General features: G+C 42.6%; 4 protein-coding genes across 4 annotated transcripts; 3 read left to right on the forward strand and 1 right to left on the reverse strand.

The window, feature by feature from the left end:
* Positions 1-1,049: 1,049 nt before the first annotated feature.
* Positions 1,050-2,644, forward strand: LOC135341721 (sushi, von Willebrand factor type A, EGF and pentraxin domain-containing protein 1-like). The gene is made up of 6 exons (XM_064538384.1): positions 1,050-1,272; positions 1,406-1,573; positions 1,670-1,729; positions 1,785-1,958; positions 2,015-2,197; positions 2,337-2,644. The coding sequence occupies exons 1-6, from the start codon at positions 1,194-1,196 to the stop codon at positions 2,543-2,545; spliced, it is 873 nt and encodes a 290-aa protein (XP_064394454.1). The 5' UTR covers positions 1,050-1,193; the 3' UTR covers positions 2,546-2,644.
* A 1,273-nt stretch (positions 2,645-3,917) lies between these two features.
* On the forward strand, positions 3,918-5,017 carry LOC135341724 (E-selectin-like). Its single transcript, XM_064538388.1, has 4 exons — positions 3,918-4,203; positions 4,322-4,520; positions 4,575-4,757; positions 4,859-5,017. The coding sequence occupies exons 2-4, from the start codon at positions 4,382-4,384 to the stop codon at positions 4,930-4,932; spliced, it is 396 nt and encodes a 131-aa protein (XP_064394458.1). The 5' UTR covers positions 3,918-4,203; positions 4,322-4,381; the 3' UTR covers positions 4,933-5,017.
* Positions 5,018-5,502: 485 nt separating this feature from the next.
* Positions 5,503-7,450, forward strand: LOC135341725 (sushi, von Willebrand factor type A, EGF and pentraxin domain-containing protein 1-like). The gene is made up of 5 exons (XM_064538389.1): positions 5,503-5,730; positions 5,800-5,850; positions 6,175-6,357; positions 6,698-6,880; positions 7,072-7,450. Exons 1-5 carry the CDS (start codon positions 5,628-5,630, stop codon positions 7,287-7,289), a joined length of 738 nt encoding a protein of 245 aa, XP_064394459.1. The 5' UTR covers positions 5,503-5,627; the 3' UTR covers positions 7,290-7,450.
* Positions 7,385-19,584, reverse strand: LOC135341712 (nuclear pore complex protein Nup160-like). Its single transcript, XM_064538374.1, has 36 exons — positions 19,287-19,584; positions 18,946-19,156; positions 18,779-18,891; positions 18,495-18,613; positions 18,162-18,340; positions 18,034-18,103; positions 17,860-17,948; positions 17,727-17,801; positions 17,537-17,649; positions 17,394-17,478; positions 16,817-16,885; positions 16,648-16,728; positions 16,102-16,339; positions 15,807-15,871; positions 15,653-15,753; positions 15,468-15,592; positions 15,162-15,319; positions 14,862-14,977; positions 14,716-14,783; positions 14,447-14,603; positions 14,280-14,349; positions 13,990-14,125; positions 13,668-13,840; positions 13,310-13,404; positions 13,143-13,239; positions 12,961-13,066; positions 12,823-12,896; positions 12,621-12,707; positions 12,449-12,497; positions 12,231-12,347; positions 9,690-9,816; positions 9,279-9,395; positions 8,382-8,526; positions 8,085-8,210; positions 7,856-7,960; positions 7,385-7,611 (listed from the first exon to the last, which is right to left on the reverse strand). The coding sequence occupies exons 1-36, from the start codon at positions 19,496-19,498 to the stop codon at positions 7,495-7,497; spliced, it is 4,185 nt and encodes a 1,394-aa protein (XP_064394444.1). The 5' UTR covers positions 19,499-19,584; the 3' UTR covers positions 7,385-7,494.
* Positions 19,585-19,672: the final 88 nt, after the last annotated feature.

Below are 19,672 nucleotides of genomic sequence, written 5' to 3' on the forward strand. Positions count from 1 at the left end.
ACTGCATGGGTCAATTGTATTGTCACCACCAAGCCAAACATGTACCTCTTTGTTTCTAGGATGTCACATCCTTAAAAGGGATTATAAACAAGATTAGTCTCTATGACTCATCACAACACCTGACTCCCACTCACCTGAACCAGGAGCCCATAAATGATGGCTTCTGTCTGAACCTGTTGCAATTGCTAGGAGACCAAGTAGAGCATTATACCCACTCATTTTAACTCCACCAAGTATGGCTTAACTGAGTTGACCTTTCTTGAAAATCAATTTAAGCACTTCCCTTTCATAATTATAGCTAGCTGCATAATACAAATTTATTAATACAACATTTTGCATTCGCCAACTGAACTTAATTGCCTATACCATATAGCGGGCACATTTTTGTGGGGTAAAAATTTGTTCAACTCGAACGATGATTTTCGTAAGTAGAAATTTCATTTTACTTCATTGCCTGCACTGCATTGCCTGCACTGCATTGCATGCGTCCGGTCCGGTAGGCCACACCTACGTTTTCGTGGAGGTCAGCTTGCCCATGAAAATACCGAATATTTTACCCCACGAAAATCACCCGCTATATACGGCATAGAAACTGGGAGATAATAATTATAGTCATGCAAAGTTGTATATATGCATGTGCTTGTGCATGATGAATAACTGAGGCTTCTAAGAAATTGACTAATGGGGGTGGGGATAGGGAATTTCTAAGAATAACCTTTTGATAAATGACCTTCACAAACTGATCTCTTAGCAACAAAATAGATCCGAGTGTGAAAACCCCTTTTATGGATAATTTATGTAAACTATAAACAGTGGCTTCCCCTTGAAACGTGCTGTTTACATTGTGATGTCATCCTGCATCATACATAATTGCCATACACGACGCACAAACCCTCAAAGGCTGTTGACACACAACTCACATAATAAGGGTTAATTGCCACAAGATGACCCACAAGGGCTGTTAACACACTGCTGCATGTCTCCAGGAAATGGTATCCATGGTTTCCAATCATATTACAAGCAGGGAGAGACTATAAATAGGTCTATGCAGTCCTCATGCAGACAATCAATTCAACCTCATCCTCACCTCAAGGAGCAGCAAATCAACGACTTCAATCTCCAACTCAGGAGCTACAAAGAAAAAACTTAACAACAGTACCTCAACTGTGTTCTAACTCAGCATCATCATTACAATGGCTTTTGCAACCACCATGTGGATGTCCCTCTTCAGTGCTCTGTTCGCAGCAGCTGCAGTTTATGCAGCAATTGACGGTAACTTATTGCATGGTGCAAAGATAATTATTGTAAACTTCATGCGGCCGCTTATTGTTATTATAATAATTATGTAATGTATAGGAATTTGTATAGAGCTTGTCATAATTATAATAATGATGCTTATTTTCAGATTGTGCTACACTTCTCCCACCCACTGACGGCAATGTCCAGTTGGCATTCTCCAAATCTAATCAGCTGTTGGCCATCTTCACTTGTGATGAAGGCTATGCTGCTGTGGGAGAGACGATCCTTTCTTGTGTTGATGGAGAGTGGGACAAGATACCACCACTGTGTGCCTGTGAGTGAATATTTGTGCATTACTAAAACAACTTATAGCTTATAATTGATTATTAATGTTGAAATCTATTGACTGTTGAATTGTATGTCTTTATAGCACTGGATGAATGTGAACTTAGTATTAAAAATTCTGAAGAAATCGACACTTTGTCACACAGTAAGTTTCCACATTTTATCACTGAATTGCTAAATTACGTCAAATTTTAACATAGAATGTCCCAAACTGATTTCTCCACGATTTGGGAGGATGGATAACAGTTTGGTAAATGAAGGGAAAATGGAAGTGGCCACCTTTAACTGTTTCAAAGGCTACCGTCTCAATGGACCCTCAACTATTTACTGTGAAGAACGTTATTGGAGTGAAGAATTTGTACCAGAGTGTAAACGTGAGTTGTACACAAACACATCAGATAAATTTTTACATGACTTACTTTTGCAACAGCTGTTTACTGTGGTGCACCTGAGGCTCCACTGAATGGCACTGTCGAGTTCAAGGACACTCACTTCATGGCTACTGCTCACTACAAGTGTGACGCCTGCCATATTAGGAAGGGCTACGAGCAGAGGAGCTGCAAACCCAGCGGACTGTGGTCAAAATCCGTGCCAGAGTGTGTGCTTATGAATGGTAAAGAAAGCAATAGATCATTATCATATACCATTCATATACTCAGTCTTATAAATATACTTATTAAAAAACACATTTTAAACCTACTAATAATAATTATGTGCATACTGTTACCATAATTAATTTGTTGTACATGCAGAACCAGTGTGCTCAGTACTTGATCTTGAGGTACCTGAACAAGGGTTTGTTCCTCAAGATAGTGACATGATCACCAGTATGACATGTGGAGAGAGTGTGGAGGTCCAGTGTGCGAGCGGCTACCAACTAGAAGGTGCTGACACTGCAACTTGCAACTTGGATGGATCATTCACATGGAACGGCGCACAACCAAACTGTGTTGAACTTTAATCTCAGTTATCAATCTATTCCTTGTATAGCTCATACAAGTAGTGAAACGTGTTGTCTCTTGTTCTGTCTATAGACATTGTTAAAAAACTTCAAACTCCATCAATGTCAAATGAGAATATCACAGCAGTAAGGAATGCTATAGACTACCTAGATTCTTGCTTACCTTTAATAGCCAAGCAAGCAAGGTATAATTATTCTATCGTATAAACCAGGAGTGCACTCCTGTATTATTGTCTCCTCAGTGGACATCTCGCTAGTCATGCAACACCATGAAAATACCATGGTAACCAGTACTGTAGCTACGATCCTTGAATTTCCTCTGAACATTTGAAGCAATGAAGCGATTATCTATTTTATTAAGATCATTGACTCTGTACACAGCTAGGTATACATGTATATACATGTTATGCCGCTGCACTGTGTCATTTTGCTGAGAACCAGCAACTGTCTGCATGCTTACAAACTATTTGGTAGCATAATTGAACTTGCATGGGTAATAAAAATTAATGCTTTCCTGAAAACTATAATTTACCAAATGTCTTGTATGACTGGTTCTTTTCACTCTATGGGATTGAGATACGAATACCGGGAACGCCCAGGAGTTCAATTGAAGAATAGTATAAGAGTCTTTATGGCCCTCAGGGTGAATACTAGAGGGAGTCTGATGGTGGGTACAACACGTGGGGGTAGAGTCACACGAGTACAACGACTAAAACTGCATGGGCTATATATATACATGCAGGGACAAATTATTAGCATATACGAATAGATATTGCTTAATTATACCAGGAGCACACGAGGAGATGGAGCGTCCTACAACGCAGATTCTGTATCGTCCTGCTCTGCAAACATTGCCATGTCAAACTGCTAAGTGCTGCTAACATTATTCATTGTACTTAATGATATTGTATAGCGGGTAATTTCGTTGGTGCGAACCTAATACAATGCATGTACATGACAGAATGTATGCACTGATGTATATGCATTTGAATGCTCATAATAAGAATAATGGGAAGGACTATTTTATTATCGATAAAAACAACTACAGATTAGCTATGACTCATTATGACTGAAACATACAATTAAGCCACACAGTTTCCAAATATGGTAGTTGGAGTGTGCAGCAAAACCTTATAGTGTTGTCATTATACGAGCAGTGTAAACAAACAAAGGCTGTGGTTGAGTTCAATTAGTCAGGAGGAAGTAAACATTGACCTCCACCCACTCAAAGCCAGTAAATTGTTGACCAAGCCTAATTAACGGTTGGTTTCCAAGGAGAGCATTTGTTTTTCAAAATATGTGCTCTAAAAAATACTCGAGAAGTGACGCTGCATGGTCTTCATCCTATGCGTAGGAGTTAATTTGGTTGAATGATGTATGACACAAATCACCACAATTAGAGGATTATTAAACCTTGCAAGTCAGAAACTTCGTACTTTAGACTCGTAGGGCTATTATACTGACTATAAAAAGAGAGAAAACCATCAACCCTTCAAGTATAGCAGCAAATCAACGACTTCAATCTCCAACTCGGAGTTAGAAAGAAGACATTTACAGCAGTACCTTAACTGTGATCACCATCTTCAATAATGGCTCTTAGAACTTCTTGTGGCTGTACTCTCTCCTTGCAGCAGCTGCAGTCAATGCTGGCATCGGAGGTGAGAATCCCCTTAATTACGCGGCATAACTATAAAGATGCATGAAACAACGTACACAAGAAAAGTATCAAGTATACACGCACGGTCATGGAAATAAATTGTCACTTTACCTTTTCAGATTGTGCCACTCTTCTCCCACCCACGTGTCCCAAACTGACTTCTCCACGATTTGGGGAGGATGGATAACAGTTTGGTAAACGAAGGGAACATGGAAGTGGCCACCTTCAACTGTTTCAAAGGCTACCGTCTCAATGGACCCTCAACTATTTACTATGAAGAAGGTTATTGGAGTGAAGAATTTGTACCAGAGTGCAAACGTGAGTTGTTCATAAAAAACTTATGATTCTGAATTTTACTTTTGCCGGCAACAGCTGTTGACTGTGGTGCACCAGAGGCTCCACTGAACGGCATTGTCGAGTTCAAGGACACTCACTTCATGGCTACTGCTCACTACAAGTGTGACGCCTGCCATATTAGGAATGGCTACGAGCAGAGGAACTGCAAACCCAGCGGACTGTGGTCGAAATCCGTGCCAGAGTGTGTGCTTATGAATGGTAAAGAAAGCAATGGATCATTATCATATACCATTCATATAATGTACTTACTATACATAATTTATATTCATACATTACAGCGCCCTATTTATTGTATACAGATATACTCCGGTGTGCTCAGTACTTGACCTTGAGGTACCTGAACAAGGGTTTGTTCCTCAAGATAGTGACATGATCCAGAGGAGGTACGACATCTGCGTGTCATCCGCATGTCTTTAACACACACATTCCGAACTTTGACCTAAGGAATGTGCGTGTTAAAGACACGCGGATGACACGCGGATGTCGTACCTCCTCTGGACATGATCACCAGTATGACATGTGGAGAGAGTGTGAAGGCCCAGTGTGAGAGCGGCTACCAACTAGAAGGTGCTGACACTGCAACTTGCAACTTGGATGGATCATTCACATGGAACGGCCCGCAACCAAACTGTATAGAACTTGAATAGAACCCCTTGTATAGCTTATGCAAGAAGATGACTCATTGCTTATAATTAATAGTTCAATGAAATTGTTGATGTAAAGATACTGTGACAAATCAATTACGCTAGTTGATTATTTTATATACACTGTGGCCATGATATTCTGTTAACTGACAACCTATAGAGGATAGTACAGGGAACAAAATAATGTTTTTAGCTGACCGTCAATATTGGGAATACTATAAACGAAACAGCATGGTCATACTTGGAATAATGAGTCTGTAGAATGTAAACACAGCACATAAAACCACATTCTCAGCACTGCTCCAGCCTACATAAGATAGAGGTGTGTCATCACTCACAGTCAGTGCATGCATGCAGAGCTTTTGTCTTCTTAGCTGAGAATATTTATTATATAGACGTACAAAAGCAGAGAAACAGTGCTAGTATGAGTTGCAGGTGCGGCATGCAACACAGCGTAGGAAAGATAATACTTGTAACGTTGGCAATAGTAACTATCACATTCAGCCAAAAGGAATCTGATAATAAAGGTATGTTAGGTATATACCTATCAATAATTCAAGACTGTGGACAGTTACTATTACACATTCACTTTACAGACAGCAATGATTGCATAAAAGATATCATTAGTGATCCTAACAAAGTAACAGGTGAGTGGTCAATACTGCAGTGCTAGAAATATGCGTTTTGGTCAAATTGAAGGCTCAGAAAATGATTTATGCATGCGATGTAACTTATTTCCGCCATGATCTTATGCAATGGGGATTGTACAGACCTCGAATTAACTGTGCGTTTTATCGCTCTTATAAATAATATTAGTTAGTTAGCATTCATTTCTAGCACTGATACGGTATCAAGGGCGTATCGACCGCCGCCCTTGACGGTATACAAATGCTTCAGTTTTCAGTTTTGTACATCAACACTGCCTACACAAATTATAATAGATGCATGCATTACTGCATCTGTTCATGCAGGGTGTGGACAACTAACATCACCAAAAAACGGGCGTTTGGATCTAATGATTGGACTTGAAACGGACTCAGAAAAAGAACCAGAGAAAGCGTTCTTTTCCTGCGATCCTGGCTACCATCTTATTGGACCTACGACGATCACTTGCAGGGATAGTAGCTGGGAGGGAAAAGAGCCTGTCTGTCAGCGTAAGCCAAACCACCCAGGCAGCTGTTTCAAGATTAGCATACAGCCATGCAAACTATATGTTTTGACTGAAAGAGTGATCGTATTATTTAATTAAAGTGGTAGTAATTGCCCAACCCACATACCAACGGATACATTTGCGTTGGATGTTTTAATGGGTGTGAGCAACCCGGCATACACAGACTTCATTTTATCACTACACACAGTCAATCAGTTTCTTATTCCATTTTCCAAAAAATGCTTACTCAGAAGTCAACACTTTAACTATAACCTACACACAATCACATCTACACACTAAATATACTAAAAGCATGTCAAGAACTTGTTTAATTATACACACAGCTGTAGATTGTGGGCCTCCTAAAGCACCACAAAATGGCCGAGTAGACTACCAGATCACGACATATCAATCGAAGGCTTATTACCACTGCGATGCTTGCGCTACATTAGTGGGAGTTCAGAGAATATCGTGCAAGAAAAGTGGTCTCTGGTCTAAGACATTACCCAAGTGCGTCTTTGATAAAGGTACAACCCATGCACTAACGATCAATACATTTTAAGGCTCCAGTTTTTCCTCACTCCATTATATTCTGGCCTCTAGCTTACTAAGCCTTTGATGGTCCGTATCAACATAATATATATGCTACACATGCATGTACCAACATCTGTCAAGCCAATCCTTACACACATGCCCTCCCCTCCCCCACAACATGCAGAGTGCCCCCCAATCACGCTTCCCAAGAACTCCAAGGTATCCAGACTTGACACGACAGACAATAAGCCGAGAGTCACCAAGTGTGGGGAGAGAGTAGAGATAGATTGCTTCGGTGGCTACAAACTAATCGAGGCAGGCATTGCTACATGCCAGCCCGACGGTACCTACACATGGCTAGGTGGCACACCAGCATACTGTCGACGATTGAACTGGACCTAACAGTCTGCTGACCATGCCGCAATATCACATGCCATGAACGCTATGTATACAACTTGTATTTAATATTTAATCCAGTGTAACTAATTGAAACCTCATTTCTTTATAATTATTATCAAATACATCATATGTGAACCATGTCAAAATCTATGTACATCATATAAGTTATAAATTAGGTAAGAGAGGGGAAATGAATGTTTAGTTTAGTTCAGTAAGTTGCTAAGCTCATGTACGATCGACGCACCCCCTCCTGCTCCATGGTAACGGACGTCTTCTCCACAAGGTGTAGGTATTCTTTCAGCTTGGTAGTCAACTCTTCTGACAGCTGTGAGGCCGAGGAGGAATAATGTACTAGCAATGAGTTCAAAGTAGAGGGTCTCAACTATAAAGCTAAGAATGCATTGTACAAGTAGAGCCTTCACAATTTAAACCTTTACCCAATATGAAATTTTATAAGCTCCTGCTGAGATCAAAGGCAGCCATATACATAATTTGTATGCACAGTTGTGTACTATATGTACAAGCCTCTGCATTAGCCCATGCAGTGTGTGTGTGTATACGGATGATACCTGTTCCAGGATTGTACGGGGTGGGGCTTTACTCAGGGCCAGCTGCAAGTGGTCCAATGCCGAGTAAGGTAGCCAGACACTCGGGTGGTGCGCATGCAACGCCGTCTGTATGGGAGAGAAACATACCACTGACATAACTTTGTTGGGGACTAGCTGTTACACAAAAGAAAACACACCAAATAAGTACTGAAATTTGTTAGCTTGATTCAAAGCACGCATAGTTTCATACCTTGATTCCGTAGACCTCTTTCCCGTGACCCATCACACTGTCAATGTACTCCAGTGCCACTCTAGTGGCCGGCTCGAGCAGGTCAAAGGTCAGATACAGCTTCAGCAACTCAGCAGGATTGATCACCTGTAACAGTAGTACGATAACCATGACAGTATTGTACAAGCCCACCTTCCACTGAACCAATTTGAGTATACATACTACATGTAGCTGTCATTATAATAAAATTAAAGGTACACAAGATAACCCTTTGCCATCTCTAAAATGCTTAGTTTTCCATTCTCCCAGTATTCGTACCTTATACTTGTCCACTAGCCACTGTGGCAGCTGAGAGCCCATGGACAGTAGTTTCTTAGCAACACACTTTTGTAGCACATAGCCAGCTGAGGGATCATGTGACTCCAGGTAAGCACGCAGCATGTTCCATGCCTTGTCTGCAATCCTGTTTGAGAAGCACATTTAAAAACACAAATGTAATATACTACATGTAGAATTTCATACAAAGCATAATAATTATGCAGTTTTGGAAAAGTGCTGATCGAATTATGACTTGTAGTGATTATGCCACAATTAACTTTGATGACGCCATTTGGAAAGGTCGCTTTCATAAAATCCTAAAATCGTTGAAATTGGATCCACAGAGTTCAAGTTATGGCACCTGAAAGAGTCTCCGAACCACTGAGATCGTACTATTATAAACGAGGGGGGGTAGTTGAATATCTTTCAACAGCCTTAACTTGAGTAATGTTGATCTAATGTCAACAATTTTATGATTTTCTGAAAGCTTAGAAAAAAACCTTTCAAATGATGTGTTTCAATCGAAAATTTCGTTGGGACCAGAATTTGTCATTTTTCGCCCTTGGACCATGGTGTGGCCAAATTGGCAAATAGTTTTATTGCTCAGATATGAACTTTGATGAGACTATTTCAAAGGTCTCTTTCTAAGCTTTCAGAAAATCAGAATATCGTTGAAATTGGATCCACGGAATTAAAGTTATGGCAGCTGAAAAGTCCCACTGATCTATTGGGTAGTTAAACAGCCATAACTTTAGTACTGATTATCCAATATCAAATTGTTTAGGATTTTCTGAAAGCTTAGAAAGAGACCTTTCAAATGATTTGTTTCAATACAAAATTTCGTTGTGGACAAAGTTTGTCTTTTCGGCCTTGGGCTATTAGGTCCCTTATGCTCACGTATTTTCCCTGACTGTGGTATGGGTGGAGCTCTCGTTGAGTCCAAGCCAGTCCCAGGAGGTGGTGTTGGCGGATGTCCCTCGAAATGACACCACGTTCACAGAGAGATGGACACACCTTCAGGAAACACACAGTACATGTACATACAACACAGTCAGGCAGTGTGTGTAGCATACACGACTGTATGTCTTGTGCACGCTGTACAATACATGTACGGGGACTAGTTGACAATGCTCTAGATACGAAAAGGGAAGAGGGTGCATAGCATACATAATTATGCTAATAGAACAACATATTAATAGACAGCAGGTAGCTAGGGCACTTCTAAAGCATAATTTATATCAATACAGTATATACAGTGATATTTAGCAACCACATTCATGCAGCTAGGCCAACCTTCCCTAAGCTTACTTGGATGCCAGAGCCTCAAAGATGGGTGTCAGAGAGAGAGAGAAGCGCTCCACGATGGTGAGGGCCTTGTCAAACAGTCCCACCTGCAGCAGGAGGGAGATGACCTCCTCTGTACTCACAAACGGATCTGGGGAGGGAGGAAGACAGCTGTTACTGTGCATGGCTACTAATAAAAGTGATTGTCTACAGGAACTAAATGTGGTGCTGGTGGGTCATATCAGGAGTCATACACAAAATGCTGTGGATGTGATGGCTCGGATTGTTGCACAGTAGTGCTAGGACAACCACATCATATCCTGTAGAGCTTTACTGGGAGAATATAGTGCTTGTAGTGCAGTAATACTCGAGTAAAGCTCTACAGGATGTGGTTGTCCACACAGTAAGAGCTCTACAGGATATGATGTGGTTGTCTTAGCACTACAGGATGTGGTTTTCCACACGTGATTAGAACTAATTGTAGTGATTACAAATAAACAAACCAAAGGTTAACTAATGGCTGTGTCCCCTTCTGAGCAGACCTGCCGCTCTCCTGAGTTTCTGGCTTTACAAAGATCTTGCGCGACTCTAATCATAGGCATTACAATGGATCCCAATTCGGTATGTATTGCTTTGGTCAGTGAAGGGCTTATACCGGCTATTGTCAGGGAATACTGTTTAAGTTCGAAATTACCTACTGAAAAGGGTCTGAAGCTCTTTGAAACCATAATGAGTCAAGTTAAAATAGAACCAGCTGTGTATCACACGATCATGGCAAAGTTGGAGGCCTATGATTGGCTGAAAAATTGCCTGAACAAATTACGAAGAAACTACGAGGCAGAAAAGGCCAGAGCAGTACAAAAGGCAAAAGTACATGTATATGGTGTACAAAAAAAAACACAGGCATTTGATCTCGAGGTTAAGATAGAAGAAGAAGTGTATGCCCTGGACAAAATCCCAGCTGTCGATTCTAAGATAGTAATTTTAGAAACAGAAAACCGTTTTCAATTTACTGACTTTGTTACCGAAATGCCAGGTTTTATCAGGCAACTGAAAAATGCAATAATAGCCACTGGACCAAGATTCACACAAGAGCAGAGAAATGTACATAGATTAATGCATGACATTTTCAGCCTATATGATAAATCAGCTGCAAAAATCGACACTTGCTTAAGAATTCTTAGATGTGTGGCAAAAGGGTTCCTTTTTACCGAAAATACGACAATTGAACAACTACTGGAAACTGAACATACTTTTTCAAAGATTGCTAGCAAGATGCAGGAATTCGCTCTTCAGGCTATGTGTAACTTCAAGAACGTAAAAGAAAAATGTATACAAAGTGAAAAAATGTTGACACTCCGAAGAAACGAAGAATGTGTACATGTAGAAGCCATTAACACTGCGATTTTTACCCTCAACCATTTTTCTTTTATTACGGAGCATGGAGAACTCTTTTGGAAGGACATGTCCGATCACTGCTCCATATTAGCTGATCCTATACTAACATCTCAAATTGAGAAAGCACTGCAGTATCCTGAAGAGAAACAACTCGAGCTGTGGACATCCAACGGTTTCAACCGACATGTAATTAAGTATTATGCCAGCTGCGTTATCCTGCAAAAAGTCAGCACTGATTACATTGATGTTATTGAGCAAGAGCGAACAAATCTACAGCATTCTATTTATGAAAATCCTTCGATAAAAGAGTCCCGTTCAAATCTAAAAAAGATGAGAGAGAAAATGTTCCGTGGTATCAAGCGCGACGACCTACAGGATGAAAGCTCAGGAGGAGATGAAAGCATTGAAGGAGAAACAATGGAAGTTAATTAATAAGCTATATTATGAACACAGAATTCAAAACATATTCAGAGCATTACGGTTTTAGTTTTAATCACACTCACTTTAATTGATGCAATTATTACTGCACTAGAATCTAATAGTAAAAATAGTAAAAATAGTATGTACTGTATTACTAGAATGTTTTGCGAGAATCAAACATTTGCAAATTTTGCGAGGGTTGATCCATCGCAACAATAAAATCCGCAAAACCTAAATTATTACTAGTAAATACACACGATCCTTGCCAGACCGCAATAGTTAGATCGCTAAATTTTCTGCTGATTTGGCTCATTCGCAAAGGCTTTTCACCAGCAAATTATTCTAGTAATACGGTACATCACATTGGGGACTAGTAATTGCATGCTGTCAGTCGTCAAGTTGTGTACTTGCACCAGGGAGAGGGGGGGGTGTTGTTTCGAATAACACTTTGTACAATTAGAAGCCTTACCATTTGCGTTACTATATTTACTGCATGAAGTACGGCAACACCAAAAAATATGTACATAAAACAAACGAAGCTTTAACATCAAAATCGGCAACTATTAACTTCTTGTGTGAAGGTTATCCATGCTGTAAACGCAGCGCTATGGAATCCAGGTAAGTAGAATCCTTTGTCACAAACAAACCAGACGACTACTATACCCGCTGGCCTCGGCACGACCTCGAGTAATTAAACTATCAGCAGTAGAGTACTAGAGTAACAGAGACATTGTGACTGTCACTCACTGGCCAGCTGTGTGGTGAGTGATGGCTCCCTCTGGACCAGACTCAGCTTGGCCCTCACTAACAAGTACTCTCTCTCTATGTCTGCCATCGTCAACACCACCACCTTCGTCTTAGAGCCTGTGAGGGGGTAGATCACATGATCAACTTAGTGGAAATCGTCGTACATTTAGCACCATTGATAGATTTACACACTCTACACAAGTACTGACTACACTCACTTTTTTGTGTTCTCTTTCTCCTTGAAACTGAACTGCCACTAACAGCAATCTGCAGAGTACAAAGCACTGTATAAACACATGTTCAGGGTACTTACACTAATCAAGATGGTCTAGAGGCTCCTTAGTACACACATAATTATAAGAGGAGAGTATAAGATACACAAAAGGTCACCTCCTCTGCCTCCACTGGCCGGACCACCCAGGCATACTTGGGGTCTGTCAGCCTCAGAGAGTTGAGGGCCATGCAGTAACAGTTAGCCTACAAGAAGGAAACAATCACTCAACACAGGTTACAAAGATGATGGATTCATCTCTTTTTTACATGAACTGTACATATACTAAAATACTGTACACATAATTACAGCTAGTCTGACCTGTTTGTGCAGTGACTTTGGCCCTGGGGCCTCCCTACCCAGCCTCAGGCCGTGCTCATACATCACATAGGCAGCTGCAAAGAGAACATACATGGTCTATATAGAATGCTCAGAATGCTGGCTGGCTATAGCCTTTACCTTTCCTGTGGTTACCCCTAGTGGTGTGGAAGCAGTAGAGGAGGTCGTAGTAGGAGTGGCCTGTCACGTCCACTGTGCGGGCACGCAACTCTATCACCTTCTCAACCTGCAGTACCACAGTGGGACAATAATTACCAAATCGTCATGAGAACAGGCAAACACTAGTACAGCTGTTCCCTCACCTCTTCCTCAAGACCAGAGTAAGTGAAATCACAGAGCTCTTTGAGTCTCCTCTGCTCTGTTAACACGACCACCAGTCGACGCAAACATTCACTCTTCCTGGAAGGAAAGAGGTACTTCGGTCAAGAGGAGGTACAATGGAGGCCAGTGTCTGTAAGACAGTCCTCACCTGACAGGGTCTGGGTTGCCCATCATGGCGTCGTAGGCCTCCCTACCGTGGCCTAGCTCCAGGTGGTGCTTGAACAGGCTGGACCACAGGATCGCCTGCACACAGAGGAGGGGCACACGAGGTTAGAGGGCTGACTCCAGAGAACAAGTCTTAAACGTACATGTACGTCTCTCTTTAAGGCATGCTATAAATAGTGGACTTGACTTAGTACATTTGTTGCAACTATCAAGTGCATACAGTGAGTACAATGTACAGATTGTTTTGACTGAGGATACTTATACAGATACATGTACATGTACTCAGTTACCAGGAAAGTACTGGAGTGTCTAGTACACGTACACGTAGCTATAACACCTACCGTATATGGGTCATCCTTGCTGACCACACTAGTTGCTGACTCAGCAATCTTGATAACGTAACTGGGAGATGGGAACTGCTCAAAGAGACGCATCACTCTGATGTAGTAGCGAACCATCACCCCTCCATCACCCTCACCACACACACGCTCCAGACACACCTCAGAGCTGTCACCTTGACAATAGGAGAAAAGAAAACACTTACACTACGTACTAAACATTTAAACAGTTCATACAAACAAACTGAGGGCCAGCATGCACATCACATGACTTGTACATGTATGTGAAGAGGTAACCATCTGGTTATGGAAGGTTCAAGCTTACCAACTCCAGCAGCTGCCTGTGTGAAGCAGGTGAGGGCCTTGTCCAGCTCCCCATTACCAAGGAAACCCTGTCCTAGGAGGAACTCCAGAGAGTACCAGTCAGCAGAGGAATACAGCCTCACTCCAGTCACAAAGTCCTAGAGAGGGAGGGAAGGAGAGGTTGTAAGACACACACTGGCAGTGGTTAAAAGGTCAAGAGATAATTACGCCATCTGCGGCAGAGAAGACCTCAATGTTTATATAGTGAGAACTGTTACTATGTATAGTAGATACTGCAGAGGGAGCTAGTACCTGTATGTAGTAGTACTGGCAGTTGGCCAACAGGAACTCACAAACGCAGCAGGCTGAAGAGATGGGCCATCTGTGACAACTGGTCAAAGAGAACAGCATGTTTACATGTACAAGCTGAGTTTGTACACTAATAGAAAAAATAGGTCAGCACAAGGAGTGTTGGATACAATGCTTTGAGGAGTGTGCGGGTGATGAGTGGGGCCAGCTCTCCCCAGTGTGGGTGGAGGGGCGTGGTCAAAGAGGAGACACGCCCACTCAGAGCAGACGGTATTTCAGCACGACCATAGGTGGACACAAACAATTCTGCCAGAGTGGTGGAGCGATCTGCTTGTGTGTGTGGAGTGTGTGTGTGTGTGTGTGTGTGTGTGTGTGTGTGTGTGTGGAGGGGCCTGCACTGTACTGCACTTACAAGTACATAAGGTCATTCGATACTTACCTGACATGTTTCTGGTTGCCTTCTTGGGTGTGATTTCCAGAGAGGAAAGTAGTTTCAAATTCACCTCACTATAAAATGATAAATCAGCGATAAATCATCTCATTGAACTTGCAGTACGAGGTATTAGTCTAGGTGGCCACACTCACAATGCTCCGTGTGTGTGTGTGAGGGTGGGTCTGGTGACGAGCCAGGTGAGGGTGTGGTAGCAATGGAGGAGCTGAGCAAACGCTGGAATGTGTCTCTGAGTCATGTCCGGGAATCCCTGTATAAATAAATAGAAGTGTGTAAAGTCAAATTTTGCTATTGAATTGGTAAACAGATAGAGCAAAGTTACAAGACAATGAATGCATGCTAAACTTGCTAGAATACAATGCAAGTTACTGCTGCTATCTAACTGCCTCCTACACCACCCCTCACCCCTCACACCTCACACACCCCTCACACACCTGTGTTTTCTCTGAGAGCCCCAGTGAGCACAACACAATGAGCACATCTCTGCACAAACACAGCCGAGACTGACACACCCCCTGGAGAGACGAGCCCAACATCACCGTGGCAACAGAACTGGCGCACAATTGTGACACAGTAGTCAGAAGATCAGAATCTGCAAAAATTTGGTTTTCCAAGCAATTCAATATGCACTTATCTTTACGGACATCAAAATTAGTTATGCTCATTAATTTTGAGGAAAGAAACTGAATTATAAGAGAGAGTACAACAACACACAATCCATAGCATACAATGGTGGTCACCTATCTCAGTCTCCTGATCCATGTCCTCCGAGGGTGAGGGGTCCAACACAGAGAGGAGGTGGTCCAGCACAGGGGAGAGGTCCGGGACGGAGGAGACAATGGACGACAAGAAGTCATCTCCTCCACTGGAAGGAATGAATATCAAACGCTTTCAATATTAAGTTTGCAGCGTTGATATGACTCACTCTTCATGAAGAGCAGCGGCAATTTCCATCGCCATGGAGATTGGTGTGTTTCCATGGTTTCTGAGATCGAGTAGGAAAGAGTCCAGGACATCTTTATTCAGCTGCACAAGAAACCAATATTAGGATGATGAGCTATTCCTAGTTCATGCCACACCTGACTGATGGTCTCGCTGACTCCGTGGATAAAGGTTCTAACATCACTACCCACGACAGCTGGGCCTGCAGGTCATGTGATAATGACTAACTTCACACACACACAGTTAACGATGAGCCAACGGCCATATATTTATAAACAGCTCGTCTTTTGCAAGGTGTGGCTAACTCCATGCATGTAATACTAATCTGCCAAAAGAATTTGGGTTACAGCTAGTTGGGGTATATACGCATATTCAAACCCAGGACCATAGTAATATTGATATGGCACATCATCACATGATCACCACACGTACTTCCAAGCTCACAGCCACTGCTCAGATAGTCGGTTAGTTTCACTGGCTGCACAAAGGACACCATTCCCTTCTTAACCAGCATGCCCAGCCCAGTACTGGGGTCTTGATGCAGGCCCATCGGCTGATAGAGTAGCTGGTGATACTCCAGACAGCAACGGTAGAACTTGGACCAACACTTCTCACTCAAGTCTCTGTACTCGTCGTGTTGAAGCTCATCAGAGCTGGCCAACTGCTGCAGCTGAATGTGTGTGTGTGTGTGTGTGTGGGGGGGGGGGCGTTAATACACTCGATAGGACTGGATTATAGCCAAGTTGCATTAATACACTCGATTATAGCCAAGTTGTTTACCAACAAGTTGATGGTCTTTATTCATGCATTTAATGATTTTGTAAATGGATAAATACAACAAGGGTGTGATAAGCTAAGAATGCACAATTTACATTGATTTTGCCACCAATTAATTTTAATCTAATAAACGAGGATCAACAAAAGTTTGGCACAAACAACTCTATCTAAATTTACAAGTCACATTCTTGCACAACGTACCTCAGCCTCCACTTGTCGTGTTACCATGTCAACGAGGTCCTCTCTACTGATATCTGCCTCACTCAGTCTGACACCATACAGCTGTGGGGGGGGGGGGGGGGAGTGAGTTATAATCAGTAGGACACCTAATAAACTGGCTGCTGAATTCTATTGTTTTGTTTGTGCAAACCTCGAGAGCCTTGCAAATGGATGCAATGCTGAATCTCCCAGGATGAAACAGAGAGTCCAAGTACACTTCCTAAACACAGACAAACAGTATTGGTGAATAAAAATTGCTTTTTACATGAGGGGAAGGTAATCAAGACAACCACCAATTGTACATTCGGCACTTCTAGGTTTCCCAGTGAGGCACTGCAAAAAGGTTCTATACCTTGCAACAGCCATAACTTAATTTTGAATGGTCCAAATACAATGATTTTCTGATTTTCTGAAAGCTTAGAAGGAGCTCTTTCAGATCACATGCTCAAATCTCAAATTTAAAACAGGCCATAATTTCTCATTTTCAGGAAAAGATCATGGCCCATGGTATTTTGTCAAAAACAGGCCCAAAATAGAATTTGATTTTTTTTTTTTTTTTTTAACACACCATCTGAAAGGCCTCTCTCTAAGCTTTCAGAAAATCATAAAATTAACGTCATTGGACCATTGGAACTAATGTTATGGTCGTTCAAAAGATTCAAACAGGCTCTAGGTTTCCCAGTGTATTTCAGGCCAAAGAAACCAACATAGCTGGTACTAGTACAGACCTCCGGGTTGCTCTGTGGCAGCACAAGGACTTGGTCGGGTGGAGACTCTTCGAGGGGGACGTCCCTCCAATTAGTGGGGGCCTCACTACACATGCAGGGGCAATGCATATAATAAGAGCACTGTGTCCACACTCTGTCCTCACCACTCGTAGACAGCCTGCTTGATGACAGGTTCCTCCCTCCCCTCCCTCCCACGACACTGCCACACACCCCACATCTCCGTATTGGTCAGGTAGAAGTCAACCAGTGATGAACTCTACACAGGGTCAACACTTTAATGTAATGGAGGGGTGCCAAGGGTGCAAAGTTCAAGCATGCAGATGTACTTTGTACCTGTGGACATCTGTAAGTATTGATGGGCTGCAGGAGAAGTTGGCTTTCCACGAGAAGCAGTTGGAAAATGGAAACCTGTCAAACAGCCGTAACTAGATCAGTCAGTAGTTCACCACGCTAGAGAGGGGCTCACCTGTGAGACCGGTCCCACTCGCATGTGCATGGCAAAACGAAGAGAAGTAGATGTACCAAAGGGAGCCTTCTTTAACACCAGTTGGTCCTCTGAGTGTGAAGAAATGGCATATAATACATAGCAAGTAGTTTCTGCAGGCTATGAAATCAATTCTACCCACCACACAAAAAGTACCTTTTGTGTTCGACTCTTTGTCTCCTTGCAAGTAGTCGGTTAGATTGTGAGTGAGTACACACTGGCCCGGCTACATGGAGGGAAATATGATTACTTAACCCACCATTATGATGAAAACGCCCACTTACGTCCATTGTCCAGACTTTGAGATGCAGACCTCGACACAGAGCGAGAATGACCGTATCCTCACTGAAAGAGTGCAGGACTAACGAGATGGGAGCATCCTCTGTCTCCTTGACGGACAGGAAGCTGTTCCAGAGCTTGTTCATAACAGAAGATTCCTTCAGTTCACTGCGTACAGGTAGACCTGGGGAATAGGAGCATTAATGTCTGTAGTGTGGTTAGGGGGAGGGAAATAACCAAATTTTAATCTAGCGTACAAATATAAAATGAGAACAAAGACAAATTTACAGCCTTTGGTTTCTTCAAAGGTATGTGTGCATGTGCCCCTCCCCCCTCACCATGGGTGCCAGGAGGAGGCAGCTGGACAGTGAAGATGGAGCCTGAGAGTAAAGGGTAGGCAAAGGTAGCACATCCATCACTGGACAACAAGTTAGCACAGCTGGACAACGGGGCAGCCCTGTGCACACACACACACACACACACACACACACACACACACACAGGAGTGCATAATGAATAGAGGTCCCACAATTGCAAACACAAGTAGCAGCTCGCTATAAATATCACCACCATTTTTACTGTACATGCTAGCACATTCATAATTGTGTAGGAACTTAGTTACTTGTCTTGAATCCCAAACACTGCTGCTATGTTGGCTCCAAGAAAACTGTCCTCCCTACAGAAGGCCAGTACTGAGGGCACCTGACCCTCACCAACAGCACTCAGAGCTGGGTCCTGTGGCAGGTAGGGTATCTAAGCAGTGAGGAGTAGGCACAGTGTATGCATTACCTTAGCGATGACCTCGGGATGTGGTAAGACAAGTCGATATGCAGCCAGTGTGGTGGAGAACATGAGGACCACACTGGAGCTGTCCACCTCGGCCATGTCTGCCCCTAGGAACGCCGCAGAGGAGGGCTCCAACACCAGCCTCAGGGCATGCCCCACCAGGTTGAAGTCCATTGAGAGCTCCAATAGACAGAGAGCACCATTGTCATACTGCCTATAGTGTGAACACATAGACCACCAATTAACGATAATACCTCCCTCTAGATCTAATAATTTATATATTTGATTGTGCATTTGTATCTGTATCAGTGTACGTGTCGATCCAGAGCTTTAGATCCACTCACCATAGGATAGATCTATTCCTGCAGGTGGATGTGAGCACCCCACTGTCCCTATAGCTGAACCCCCCAGCATTGCTGACAGCAATCACAGCTTTGGGGGGTTGATTAAAGCTTGATACAGTTCTAAGCTTCACTTCTCTCCAGGGAAAGCTTGTCAGGGAGAACCGAGTAGCTGCCACCTCTCTGTAGAGCACTGCTTCCTTGATAACCTCCATTTCCTGTGTATGCAGCCAACAATAGACTATAACTAGCTACAACTTCGAGGTGTTTACAACGTTAAGCTTTGCCATGCTGGGTTCAAAGGTCATCTACAATACACACTGTATTGTGCAAAGCTGCGCATGTTGTGCACAGCTTTGCACATGCGCAGCTTTGCACATGCGCATTAC

The sequence above is a fragment of the Halichondria panicea genome, chromosome 9, assembly GCF_963675165.1.
Source record: "Halichondria panicea chromosome 9, odHalPani1.1, whole genome shotgun sequence".
Lineage (NCBI taxonomy): Eukaryota > Metazoa > Porifera > Demospongiae > Suberitida > Halichondriidae > Halichondria > Halichondria panicea.